Source organism: Manacus candei, unplaced genomic scaffold (genome assembly GCF_025592945.1).
Source record: "Manacus candei isolate 608988 ecotype Guabito, Panama unplaced genomic scaffold, ASM2559294v1 h1tg000008l, whole genome shotgun sequence".
Classification (NCBI taxonomy): domain Eukaryota; kingdom Metazoa; phylum Chordata; class Aves; order Passeriformes; family Pipridae; genus Manacus; species Manacus candei.
The window spans coordinates 10,523,242-10,535,608 of NW_026138056.1; the positions used below are offsets into that span (position 1 = coordinate 10,523,242).

The 12,367-nt window shown below is 52.3% G+C and overlaps 1 protein-coding gene across 2 annotated transcripts in view; it reads left to right on the forward strand.

Annotated features, from left to right (window-relative positions):
- The first annotated feature begins 8,259 nt into the window (after nt 1-8,259).
- The window catches only part of GATA6 (GATA binding protein 6), a 33,807-nt gene continuing 29,699 nt past the window's right edge, over nt 8,260-12,367 (forward strand). For both annotated transcript variants that reach the window (XR_007901680.1, XM_051775320.1), the window contains exons 1-2: nt 8,260-8,367; nt 9,697-10,625. Coding sequence is in view for 1 of the 2 variants with exons in the window: in XM_051775320.1 (XP_051631280.1) it covers nt 9,716-10,625 (910 nt within the window). In the remaining variant the exon portion in view is untranslated. The remainder of the gene's footprint in view (nt 8,368-9,696; nt 10,626-12,367) is intronic.

The window sequence follows — 12,367 nt, forward strand, 5'->3', positions numbered from 1 at the left end:
TGCTTTCCCTGTGTCCTGCTGTCCAAGCAGAAAACAAACGTTTTGCTGCAGTTTCTGGTGGCTAAGCAGGGATCAGGAGCTGAGGTTCTTGGCTTCTGGTTCAGGCATGACAGACATTTCCTACCTACACAGGTGTAAGCCTGTTACCAAAATGAAAGAGAGAGGAAAATGCAAACCACTTTGTCTGCCTTCTCAAGATGAACCTTGTTGCTAATTTGATTCCAAGTTGATTTTCTTTAAAGGGTGAAATAATTCAAAAAACAGCACAAAAACTTTATTTTGGATAAAATGAAACATTTTGATTGATATGAGCTTTCTTGGAGGCAAATAGTCTGGCTTAGTATAGAAGATGAAACACTTTGATTTAAGTAGTGCTACATAAAGCTACTGTCACTACAGCCCAGCTGGAGATCTGTGGGGAGTGGTACTGCATAGGGTGTCACATATGGGGTGCTTGGAGGAAAGCTGAAAGTAGCTAGGGAAAAGTTTTCATCTCCCAGCACTCCCAGGCTCTGACAGTCCCACCTCTGTTGGATTTATCTGTGGCACCAAGAGATGCCACTGATGTCAGTGCTCACTGTTGTCCTTTCTGCTGGGGTCACTGGCCCCCGGAAGCAAACACAATGTAAGTTTATAAGGGTGTACTGGCCACAGAGCTGGATCTGCCATCTTTAGTGTCCATGCAACAGCACGACATCTGCATCATAAAGAGGTGCTGTTAAACCTGACAGAGCCTGACATAAATCACAGAGAGCATCTACATTACCTTTACTATTAAGTTCATTACAGGAACTATGGTAGCTGCTGAGTTAGGGCTGATTGGGTTTGTTTGGGACCAACAGCTTCTGAGCTGTGACAGCAGAAAACTTGGCATTAGCTGACCAAATATGCATCTGGAGTTTTTAACAGAATCTGCTTAAAGCCAGCTTAGTTAAGTTAAAACCATGACTTGAAGGGCCAAGTGGCAATTCTTGTTGTGAACTTCAGAATGGATCCATTAGCAAGGTTTATTGCTTCAAGAGGAATTTCCATGGAGGTCTGTGGCACTGGCTCTTCATGCTTAAGTCATCATGGGACAAATTCCAGCTGAATGAGCAGCCTCAGACATTTTTAGTATCTGGAGAAATGAGCAGAGACACAGAAGCAGGGCTTCTTTGTAAGCCCTGTTTCACATGCACTATCAACAAAAACAGCCTGCAGTAACATCACAATGCAAATGCACTGCTGCAAAACAAATAATACATGTGAATTTATAGTAACACTGGGTTGTTTCTTTGGGTTTTTTCTTTTTGTTTTTGCATTATTTCACAGGTGAATATTAAAGTTGTGCGTGGCTAAACTTATGTTTGATGGTCACTGGCAAATGCTAAAAGCATGATCCACATACCATCCATGATGGATGTGGATGTTAGTACAGGCAGAGGATGTTAGCAACAACCCTCTGAAGTTATCCTGTAATACTGTTGCACGGTGTTATCTTTAGAATTTACTGAAAGTGAGCAGGTCCTTTTTTTTTTCCCCTTGGAAATAGTAGTCGCTCTACAGCCTGCCATCACACTGATTTACTCTGAGGATTGTTACTTCAGAAAAAGGCTGCTGTCTTTATCCATATTAAGGATACAAAAAACCCCAACCCCCCACCAAAAAAAACCCGCAAACCCGAGTAACATCAGAATTACACCTATCTACTTTGAAACGGTGTTCCATCTGTAATACTAAAACTATTATGTCCATTAAGAAAGATAAACTAAGAAAGTGTTTGTATGCAAAAAATGCAAAAAATAACAGCATGAAAAATGCCTTATGTATATCAAACTACACTACTTCTTGCTCATCTAATTAGAATTAAAAGAAAGTCGTTTGACTCCTTAAAATTCAGTCATCTGTGACCTTTTAAAATCAGTCAATAACAGCAGGGGAACAGTACATTATAACCACCCAGTTTGGGGACAATCGGCTTTTTAATTGTTCTTTTTATTGTTTGCAAATACTGGTGTCCTTTAATATTGAATTATGAATTCAACATAAGCAGCAACAACGGCTGCATAAAACCAACCTTTTCCTAAAGTAATCGAAAGGTGCGACTTAATTGCACGCCCTCTTTGGTCCTGGAGGCTTAAGCGAAATGGATAAACACTGCCAGTGATTACATGAACGAAATGGAATTGCGGTATTCCCACGGCGAACGTATATATTTGTACTTTTAACTGCAAATAGAAGGCTATGTCCGCGAAGCCATTAACACCTAGGGTAAGAAAGGCAAAAGAGAAGGCGTCGCGTCCCTGGAGGTGAATTAGCAGCATCGCTTATCTTCGGGCCGATGGGGATGGGACCCGCACGGCCGGGAACTGCCTCCGCGGCTCCCTTCGACACCTCCATCTATCAAACGAAGGGCAGAGCCAGCGTCTGCGGGGATGATAGGCCAAGGGGGGTACACCCATTTTGCCTGTCGGTGGGGCCCCGCACGTCTCGTCGGAAACCTCTCCTCATCTCCTCGGTCTGCATGCTACCTCCCGTGGCATGCTTAACACATACCTTCCGAAGGCAGCAGGCATCCACTTACTTTTGATAGCAGTGCGGAGCAAGGCTATTAATAGGCTATCTAATTACCCCGATCTACTAACTCTGAAATCTCTGATTCTGTGATGTGGTTGTTTTGATTTGATTTTCCAATCCAGTAGGGCTTCCATTTATAGAACTGGTCAGACTCGCTCTGGAAGATATTGTTTTAACGTTTAAAATCAACTTTCATTCCAAGCAGGAACAAAGTCCTCAAATTTTGGCATTTCTGACGAAAGCAACTAGTGAAAACATTATTAGTTCGGATGGAGGGAAGCGATTTGCTTAGCTAAGATTGCGAATGTCGTTGTTTGGAGTTTTATTATTATTATTATTCGGCACTAGGTCTCAGACATTTCGATCAGGCAGGTAAATGGCGAGAAAAGCGGTTTCAAAAAGAAAGGCGAGAGTCTGTCGCGATGCCAAGAGAAACGGAGCGGCCCCGCCGGATCTCAGCATGGACACGCATGAAACAGAACTACTCCCGAAAAATGCTTCCAGGAGGACGCATTCATTTTGTCCTGTGGAAAACATTTAACTGGAAGATTTTTATCTGTTCTGATTGTTCATTTTATTTCCTGGGCAGAGAAGTAAGAAGACAACTAAGGCAGGGGAGTGTTGTACGGCAGGTTTCGATGCATAAAACGATATTTCTTTCACGGCAGTGGCGACAACCGTCCAGGGAGCAGCTGGTGACGGTGGATTTTGCCTGTGTGGGGTGTGGGGTTTTTTTGTTTGGTTGGTTTTGTTTTTGGGGTTTTGGGGGGGGGGGTTGGTGTTTTTTTGGGTTTTTGTTTGTTTGTTTGTTTGTTTTGTTTTTTAAGTGAGAAAGAATGAAGTCTCTGCAACCTGTGCTGCGGGAATAAGGGCGGAGGTAGGATAGCTGATTGCAGATCGGATTTGATATCGCCTAACATCCGTGATAGGGAACGGGGGAGGATGAAGTGAAGCCCGGCGCTGAAGCGCTGGGGAGGAGAAGCGCGGCTCCGCCATGCTCCGCATCCCTCCGTATCCCTCTCTCCCACAACAACTTCTCACAGCAAGAACATCCAGAAACTTTCCCCCGGGCTTTTCGTGTCAGATCCAGCAGAAGAGAGCCCTGAAAGCCTTCCCTAGCACCCAGGCAGGAAAAGACAGTGATCCAAGGGGTCCCCCATGGCTCCGGCCCGGGGAGCGCGCCGGGCTCCCACCCCGCGGCCCCGGGCGGCGGGGGCGGCGGCTCCCACCCTCCCGCTGCCCTGTCCCCTCGGCGAGGCGGTAGGACACAGGGTGGGGGCCTTTCCTTCTGACCTTGTCTCGAAACGGGTTCTTTCACCCGGGGCACCAGAAGGCAATCCACACACAGAGTCGAGGTACTTGATTTATCTCTACAGTTGCTGCAATTATTGTGTGTGTGTGTAGATATATATATATATAGTATTCTTCACCACAAGGCATAAGTGCAACACAGGCCCAATGCTTTGTAGTAAGGGCATGGAGGTGCCCGTTGATAAAAGAGTCACAATTAGACCATTTTACTCACCGACCCTTAAAAACCTTTAAAACTGCCGAGAAGCAGTACAACTAATCCTTAACTCATTTTCAAAGTCCCCGTGTATGAGTTTGGAAAGAGACAAAGCGCATATGCGCCCATTGGACAGAAGCATCTAAGTCATAACTACGTTTTTTAGGGTGCTGCGTGGGTCTGCCTCCCAGCGACCCCGAGAGCTGGAGGGCATCGCCTTCGTCCTGTGCGCCCCAGCGGGGCTCAGCGTGCGGGTACTGCGGATCGCCGGCTCCAGGAGTCAGGTTACGCAGCAACAGGAGCCTCCTCCGCGCGTTTTGTTGATTTTAATATCTCTCTCCTTTTTTTTTTTTTTTTAAAGGTTGAAATCATTAACCAGCCGGACCTCGAATACTGGAGGGCGGGCAAATAAAAAGAAGCTGTAGATCATTATTAAAAAAAACAAAACCAACACACACACACAAAACCCAACAAAAAACCAAAACCAACAACAACAACAAAACAAACCCAAAAAACAACACACACAAAGAAACCAACAACAACTCCCCCAACCCCCCCAAAACAACAACAAAAACAACAACAAAAAAAAACCCAACCCAAAACCAAAACAAATCGCAAAACCCACACGCTTGGGCACCTATTGCATAAATGTCCATGTGGGCTCTCTGCTGCCTGATGCTTATTTGAGCGTCAAGGGTTGAAAGACACCGTGGAAATCACCCAAAAGCACGCGGCACAAGGTCACAAGTGACGGGGAGGCTGCTTACTGCAGTGGGGAATAACCTTCTGCCCCACTCCCCACCGCTGGGCACGGCTTCAACCCAGGGGAGAGCCGAACCACCGGGCAGGAGCGGGCAATGATCCTCGGAGCCTGGTCAGGGTGTCCTGTCCAGGGCCGGGGCAGCCGCGGGGCCCGGAGTCTGCTATCTGCGTCCAGCAAAAAAGGTTGGAGCTCAAGCCCGGCCTGTGAGCACCTGGCAGCCCTTCGCTAGGAGTTTCGGAGAAAGTAAAAAGAATCCCTCCTCACCCTTGAGAATTTGAGTGTCCCCCTTCCCCACGGGACACATCTATTGCAAAGGGCACGTTCGCTACGCCCGCCCCCGTCCTTGCTGTGCTGTGTACAGTACACTGCTGCTTTGGAGGTCAATTTGATTAACCACTACCCTGAGCTCCATAGGGCTGTCCCGCCCGGCCCGAGGTGGAGGTGATGGGTGATGTCAAAGGCCCCTATCCCTCTGAAATGCCTCTTTCCCGGCGGATGCGGATTGCCCCGCCGGCTTCAGCCGCGGTGCCTGCGGCGGGAGTGTGAGCCCTGCTCGGAGCCGGCCGGCCGGCAGCTCCCCGCTGACCTGGGCGCGCCTGAGCGCTGCCGGTGCCCCGATCGATAAGTCCGCTTCAATGTCACAGCGGCTGCGGGATGGAAACACTCCGTATCGTGGGGTGGCCTTGATAAAAGTATATTTTAAGTAGTGCGGATAAGCGAAGGGGAGAAGAGAGGCGGAGAGGTGCCGGCACGTCGCCCGTAATAACCGCTGCGCTTATCAGCCCGGCCTAAACTCCCCAGCAGTTTCTAAAGTACATTAAGTTACATAAACACGTCTCGGAAAAGAACACACTCCAACCTGCGATAGTCACCGAGGTGACCCCTCGTACCGCCTCACACCCGAACCCGCCGGCCCCCCGCGGCCGCAGCACCGCGGGAGCATCGCGGCCTGACACGGCGGGCGATGCCCGCTGCTCCCGGGGCGGCGGAGATGCGGCCGGACCGAGCCTGCCCCTCCTCCCTAGTGCATCCCTGCAAAGGGATCACGTTTGCAGAGACCCAGGAGTGGGGGAAGGAGCAACTGCTCTGCACGTGCACATGTCTGTCCCCCAACCCTTTTTTGGGAGGCTGAAGTGCCCACGAGGGAATTTGCCTTAATTGGATACGAAACTCTCTTTTTTTCCCCAATCTGCCTTCTTCCCTCTTTGGCCACAGCGATCAGGAGCGACGGTTACCTTGCTGGCACCACCTCCCCAGCGGTGTCTTCCCACAGCGAGCATCCCCCCGGCCGCAAAAATGCTCCCACACATGCACCCCCGGGTGCCTAACCCAGGCCCGGGGCAGGAGATACCTGAGAACCTCCCGGAGCTCCGGGGCGAAAGTTACGTCAGAAGAGTAGGATTTGGGAAAGGAGTGACGTAATGAAAAGTTAGGAACCGAAGACTATATCTGAGCGGTTCGAGAGCAAATCCGAAACGGAGAGGAAAGGGGTGACTGAAAACGGTTTCCCACGCTGGTCCCAGTTTAAGCCGGGTTTTCTTATCGTATCTGTCGGAGGAAATAAAATGAAACTTGTAACCCGGCTATAAGGTAAACAGGCTAATCGGCAGTAAAAAAAAAGGAAAAAGAAAAAAAGAAAAAAACCCAAGGCGCCTGAAGTGTAAAACACGGGTCACTTTGGAGTCAGGGAAAGAGGCGCCCGCCTGGCCAGCGCGGCCGTTCTTCTTCACAGCCACCATCAACTTTCGGGCAGACACCCCCCGGCCCGGGCAGGTTCCCACTCCCCACTCTGGGGTTACATGGGTACCGGCATGTGCCGCTGGCTTGAAAAAAACCCTCACGGTATTTCTCGCATTATATGCACCCTTACACGTGTTTGAAATACTCTCGGGTTTAAATGGAAAAGAGGTATCCAAATGACTGAAAGGAAATGCAGGGTTTAAAGCCGATAGCTCGGCGCTTTTCTGCACACAAATTTGCAGTGGCAGCACCCAAGCTGGGGAGCAGTGGCGTGGGCATCGATTCCCGCGTCTTCTCCTGCTCTTGTCGCACATTTGCAGGTAAAAACCATGGGAAAATATTTTGCGTTGCAAGTTGGGATCGGAAAACGAGCCGGGCTCTGGCAGACAACGAATCCCTGCCCACGATTGCAAAAGCTTATTTTCTATTTAATATTGAACCCACTAAAATACACCTAAAATAAAAAGAAATCACTTCAACCTGACAGGGTGATCGATATTATTTAAGGATATTATTTAGAGACAACTGACAAGAAAGAAGTATAACCTTTAATCGTACAATTTAATAGAGAAACGGTTTATCGAGAAATTGATTGTTTTCCGACCAAACGTCTGCCGCGCTATACGACAAAAATTAACGCGCTTAATAAAACTTCCAAGTCACAATCGGTTCACCCACGCCGGCAAACCGGATGGCTACAGCCAGAGTTTTGCCGTACCCCCAGCACTGCGAATTCTTCACCTCCCGTTCACCTTGCCTGGAAAGACCGAAAGAAAAGCCGTGCCTACCCCAGGAACGGCAGCACCGCGCATCAGCAGGTTTGGGCTCGGTTTCTGTCGGGAGGGCTCATGCCTGCCGGCTGCCGAGAGCCGGGTTCTGCTCTAGTTCAGCCTTTAGCCGCCGATGACTCTCTGTACAAACTGATGATGACAGATATCCAACTGATAACCTCTGGTGAACGAAGTTATTTTAATTTCCAGTCACTTTCCTGCTAAGTACCATATCAGTTTGTACACAGCTGAGATAAGAGGGCTGGGGGGGGGGATAAGAAAGAAACGGAGGGAAAATGCCTACCGCCAGCTGCTGGGATGGACACATCCCACAGCTTGCTTTGGCTTCACCTGACGGTTGGGGCAACTCAAGGAGGAGCCACATTTTTTACCCTCGGATAGCTCTTATTTTAAGGAGCAAAAATCGGGAGATTTGGAGGAGGGAAACCTGGTTGCTTAGGGCGAGAGCCAAGCACACATCCTTCCGGGCCGCTGCCAGGGGATGCTCGTTGCGATGCCGGGAGGTGTGAAGAAAAAAAAAAAAACCAAAACGCTGAATATTCACCATAAAGAAGATATTATCCGGGGAGGAGGGAAGAGTGTGTATCATTTCTGGGTAAAAAAAAAAAAAAAAAGGAAGTGTCATGGTTTGAAACCATGACAGAAAGATAAAAGACTGTGGCATCTGAGAGGGCAGTCCCCTCTCTGCTCCTTCCCGCTCCCCAAGGAGGGGTCCGTAGCCCTGTAGCTGCGGGCACCCCACCCCCGGGACTGCGGCGCGGCGGGCCGGCTGGCCGCCGGGACTGGCACCCCTGCGGAGTCCCGTGTTTGTTTAGGGCTGGCCGAGCCCAATCAGGGCCGGCTGCCTGCAGTTTTCCGGCAGGGCTGCGAGAGGCGCCTCCTCTCTCCTTTTTATACATGAACCGGCGGCCGCCGCCGCCGGACTCGCCGCCGCCGCTCACTCCCGCCGCACTGGATTTACCGCCCGCCGCGGCCTCGCGCCCCGGCCTCATGCGGGGCATCGGCACCAGGTTTGGCCCCCTTCTCTTTTCTTGCCTCGCCGCGATTTCCCTTGTTCTTCCTCGCTCTTCTGCTCCTGCCTCTCCGCCCTCGGCCGCTCTGAAGGCAGCGCGGCGCAGCGGCGGCTGCGCCTTGCTGGGGGAGCCCGAGGGAGACTCTGTGGGCAAATATCCGATGCCGGTGCCTGGAGCCCTTATCTGCCGGAGCCTTATCTCCCAGTTACCTCGCAGGAGGGAGAGACGTATTTGGTGCCTGTCTGCGAGGGGGCTCTGTGTGTGTCCTGTATTCTTGTGCCTATGGCTATCTGAAGAGCCCCGAGGTGGGCTGAGAGCGGAGAGCCTCACCGCCCGCTTCTCTTGCTGTCACTTCTCCGCGTCCCCTTTCACTTTCTGCCCCTTCTCCCTTAGGCTGGGCACCGGACGCTCTGTGTCCGTCTGTTTGTTCAGCCTCTCTCATGCCGGCGGCTCCGAACTGAGACCGGTCGACTCGGGACGGGTGTCAGCCTCGAGAGTTGTGCTCGGACTGGAGGCAGGCCCTCAGCCAGGACTGTCCGCTGGCACCAGCCTCCGCGGCAGGCACATCCCACCCGGCCCGGCCCCTGCTCCGGTCCGTGTCCCGTCGCCGCCGCGCACACTTCGGCGCCTGGCCGTGCGCATCTCCCGTCTCAGGGGTGCCTTTCCCTCCTCCTTCTCCTCCTTTCCGTGACCTTGGGCTGGAAATAAGCAAACAAGCGAGGCGATGCGCGGAAAAGCTAACATTGCCCTCCGGAGAAGTAACCTTAAAGGGATCGCCTTACTAATTGTTTTCTCGGTGGAACCGAGTCAAATGACTCATTCATTGAAATAATCATAACAACGACAGCAGCCAAGGAAGGGGCTGCGGCACAGACAGGGAAAAATGTCCCTCGCCCCCCTCTCTCCCCACGCCCTCCCGCCCACCTCTCCCCGGCGTGCTTCATGTTCAAATCCGCAGCCCGGGATGCGAAAGAAGGGAGCAGCCCGCCCGCAGCGCGGGGAGCGGCGTCGAAGCCGCAGCCCTGGCCCTGCGGGACTGGCGACTCCCGACCCGCGTTGATCTGGTCTGGCTGATCCCATACCTCCGGGGGGAGGGACAACAGCGCCGAGGCGACATGACTGATTAAGCGTTCAGAGGGTCCAGATAAGCCCTGATGAATCTCATTACGGGAGGGAGACGGGCTGTCCTGTTTGCAAACTTTGTTATTATTGTTTCTCTCTCCCCCCCTTCCCTGCTATTCTGTGTCCTCCTTCCCCGCCCTGCCCTGCGGACCCCCATCTCCACTCCTCCTCCTCCCCTCCTCCCCTTTCCCCATCCACACCCAGCGGCTAGAAGGGGACCTGGATGGCCGTGGCTGAAGGCGGCTGGTGCGCGGTGAAGCGGTGCGCTGCGGACGCCGGTGTTCCCTCCTGCCCCTTCGCCACCAGGGAGCCGCGCCCGTCTCCTCCTTCGCCCCCCTCCTCCTCGTCTTCCTCCGGCTCCCAGGGTGAACGCGGCTCTTCCAAGACTCCTCGGCCGGAGACCGACGACAGTCACCGGCCGGCCCCGCTGCCGCCCCCCGCCGCCGAAGGCAGGTCTCTACTCGCCCCCTACGTGCACTTCGGGGCCCCCCACCCCTCCGGCCGGCTCAGCTGGGAGGACATTCTGCTCTTCGCGGACTTAGACCAAACCAACAAGCTGATCTGGTCCAGCCGCGGCCCCAAGCTGAGCGCCCTCGGCGCCGAGCAACCCGAGGAGATGTACCAGACCCTCGCCATCTCGGCCGCCCAGGGCCCCACGCCTTACGACGGATCTCCGGGAGGCTTCATGCACTCCACGCCCAGCTCGCCCGTGTACGTGCCCACGACCCGCGTGGGCTCCATGCTGCCCACGCTGCCGTACCTGCAAGGCAGCGGGGCGGCCCAGCCCAGCCACCCGGGAGGCGGCCACGCCGTCTGGTCCCAGCCAGCCGCGGAAAGCCCCTCGTACAGCACCGGTGGCGGCTCCCACCCCTCGGGCCGCTTCCCCTATTCGCCCAGCCCGCCGGTGGCCAACGGGGCCTCCCGGGAGCCCGGTGCCTACAGCAACAGCCTGGGCGCCAGGGACCAGTACAGCCCCCTGGCCCGGCCGCTCAATGGCTCCTACCCGGGGCCCTACACGTCCTACGTGGGGCCGCAGCTCACCCCCGCCTGGCCCACGGCGCCTTTCGAGAACTCCATGCTGCACTGCCTCCAGGGCCGGGCCGCCCCCATCCCCGTCCGGGCACCCAGCGCAGGTAGGACCCGTCGCCGGGGGCGCGGGCGCGGGCGGGGCGGGGTAGGGTAGGGCAGGGAGGGTCGCCGCATGCCGGGGCTGCCCGCTGGAGGGGCCACGGGGGTGCCGGAATGCGCGGGGTTCGCTGGCAAGGTGGGACGGCGTGGGGTGGCCCTGGTGCCTGTGGCGGGATGGCAGTCCCGACACCATGGCTTTTTGGAGTGAAGGTAGCTCTCGTCGTTTGTGTTGGATTAGGAGGGAACACAGCCCCCCAAAGCGGCGTTGTTTGGACTACGGCGATCGGGGTTACAAACCCAGAGATCCCAAAAGGAATTGCCCGGTTTAAACCTAGTTTTTAATTTTTCCAAACCCTTACGTTCCTTCTTTATTTATGTGTGGTTATCTGGCCGAGAAATGGTGACAAATTCACTGCAAATTGGTTTTTCTTGTAGCGTAAACGAAAATTGCTAGGGCTCCCTTAACCCATTTTGGATTTTTTCAACTACAAAACACTGCTTCGTTAGAAGAGAAAAACAACAAAGCAAAACCTCGGATATGACCTAGGAAATCTCATTTATAAATTGCTGTTAAAATACAGTACCTCCTGATGGGGTTTTGCTTTCGTTTCCGAGGTGTCCCGTTCTTATTTTTTGTTTTAGTGTGGGAAATTCTTGGAGTCATTAAATTAATTGTAGAAGTGGAGGCTGAGCTGCAATGATTTAGTCAGAGGTAGAAAGATTACCGATTATTGCAGTTTCTTTAGCTTTAGAATATATGTATGTATATATAAATAAAGGTGTATAGAGAGGTGTGTGTGGGTATGTATACATATTTTTAGATATTATGCATATATATTATGTATATGTTTTTATATAGATGTGTGTATGCATACACACGCGCATACACAGATTTGATCGGCACTCGCTTTAGTCGTAAACTACCCACCAGGTGGATATATTTTATAGACACCGTGATTTTCTTTCAGTGCAGTGTTGTGGATAATGACCCCATGGCTTTTTATCTTTCTTTAGGGGTATACGTGATGCTCGTCCTTTCTCTCGATGGTACCCGGTAGATTTAAGCATTTTAAGCTTCCCACTTGGTGTTTAATAACATAACAGAGAGAAGTAGTGGTGCTAAGAAAAGCCGGGTCTCAGGGTGACACGGAAGTTGAGTTTTTAACTCAGTTTCCAAAAGTTATAAAACTAGACGATGAAGGAAAAATAAATCTGTTGGGGTTTTCGTTGTTAGGTTTTTTGTTGTTGTTTCTTTTTTTCCGGGAGAGACATGGGGTTGGAGAATCTCGCGGAAGAGAGAGAAGGATGAGTAAGAAGGAGCAGAGAAGGGAAGGAGGCGGGCGCTGGAGGAGGTTGGGGCAGGAGTGCCAAGCCAGCCGCGGAGGAGCACGCCAGCTTCCCCTGGTCCTGGGGGTCTCTCTCCTGCCCTTGTTCCCCAGTGCTGGGAACCAGTGGGGCACGAGTTAGCCAATTTTTCGATGAGGGAAAGGACGGGTGTCAGTGGAGCCGCATCGCGGTGTAACGCGGAGCAAAGCAGTCCGCAGTTCCTGGGCCACGCGAGTTTTCTGGTACTACAGTGCAAAACGCGCCAGCAAAGCCGAAGCCACGCATGCTCCCTTTTCAAAATTGTAGGAAAATTGTCAGGGAAATTGTAGAGGAAATATATTTTTTACGGTTAACTATTAGAGTTTGACAAAGCTTGTTTAATGTTACTCGTGGAGATATTAAAACAGTATCTGACATTAAA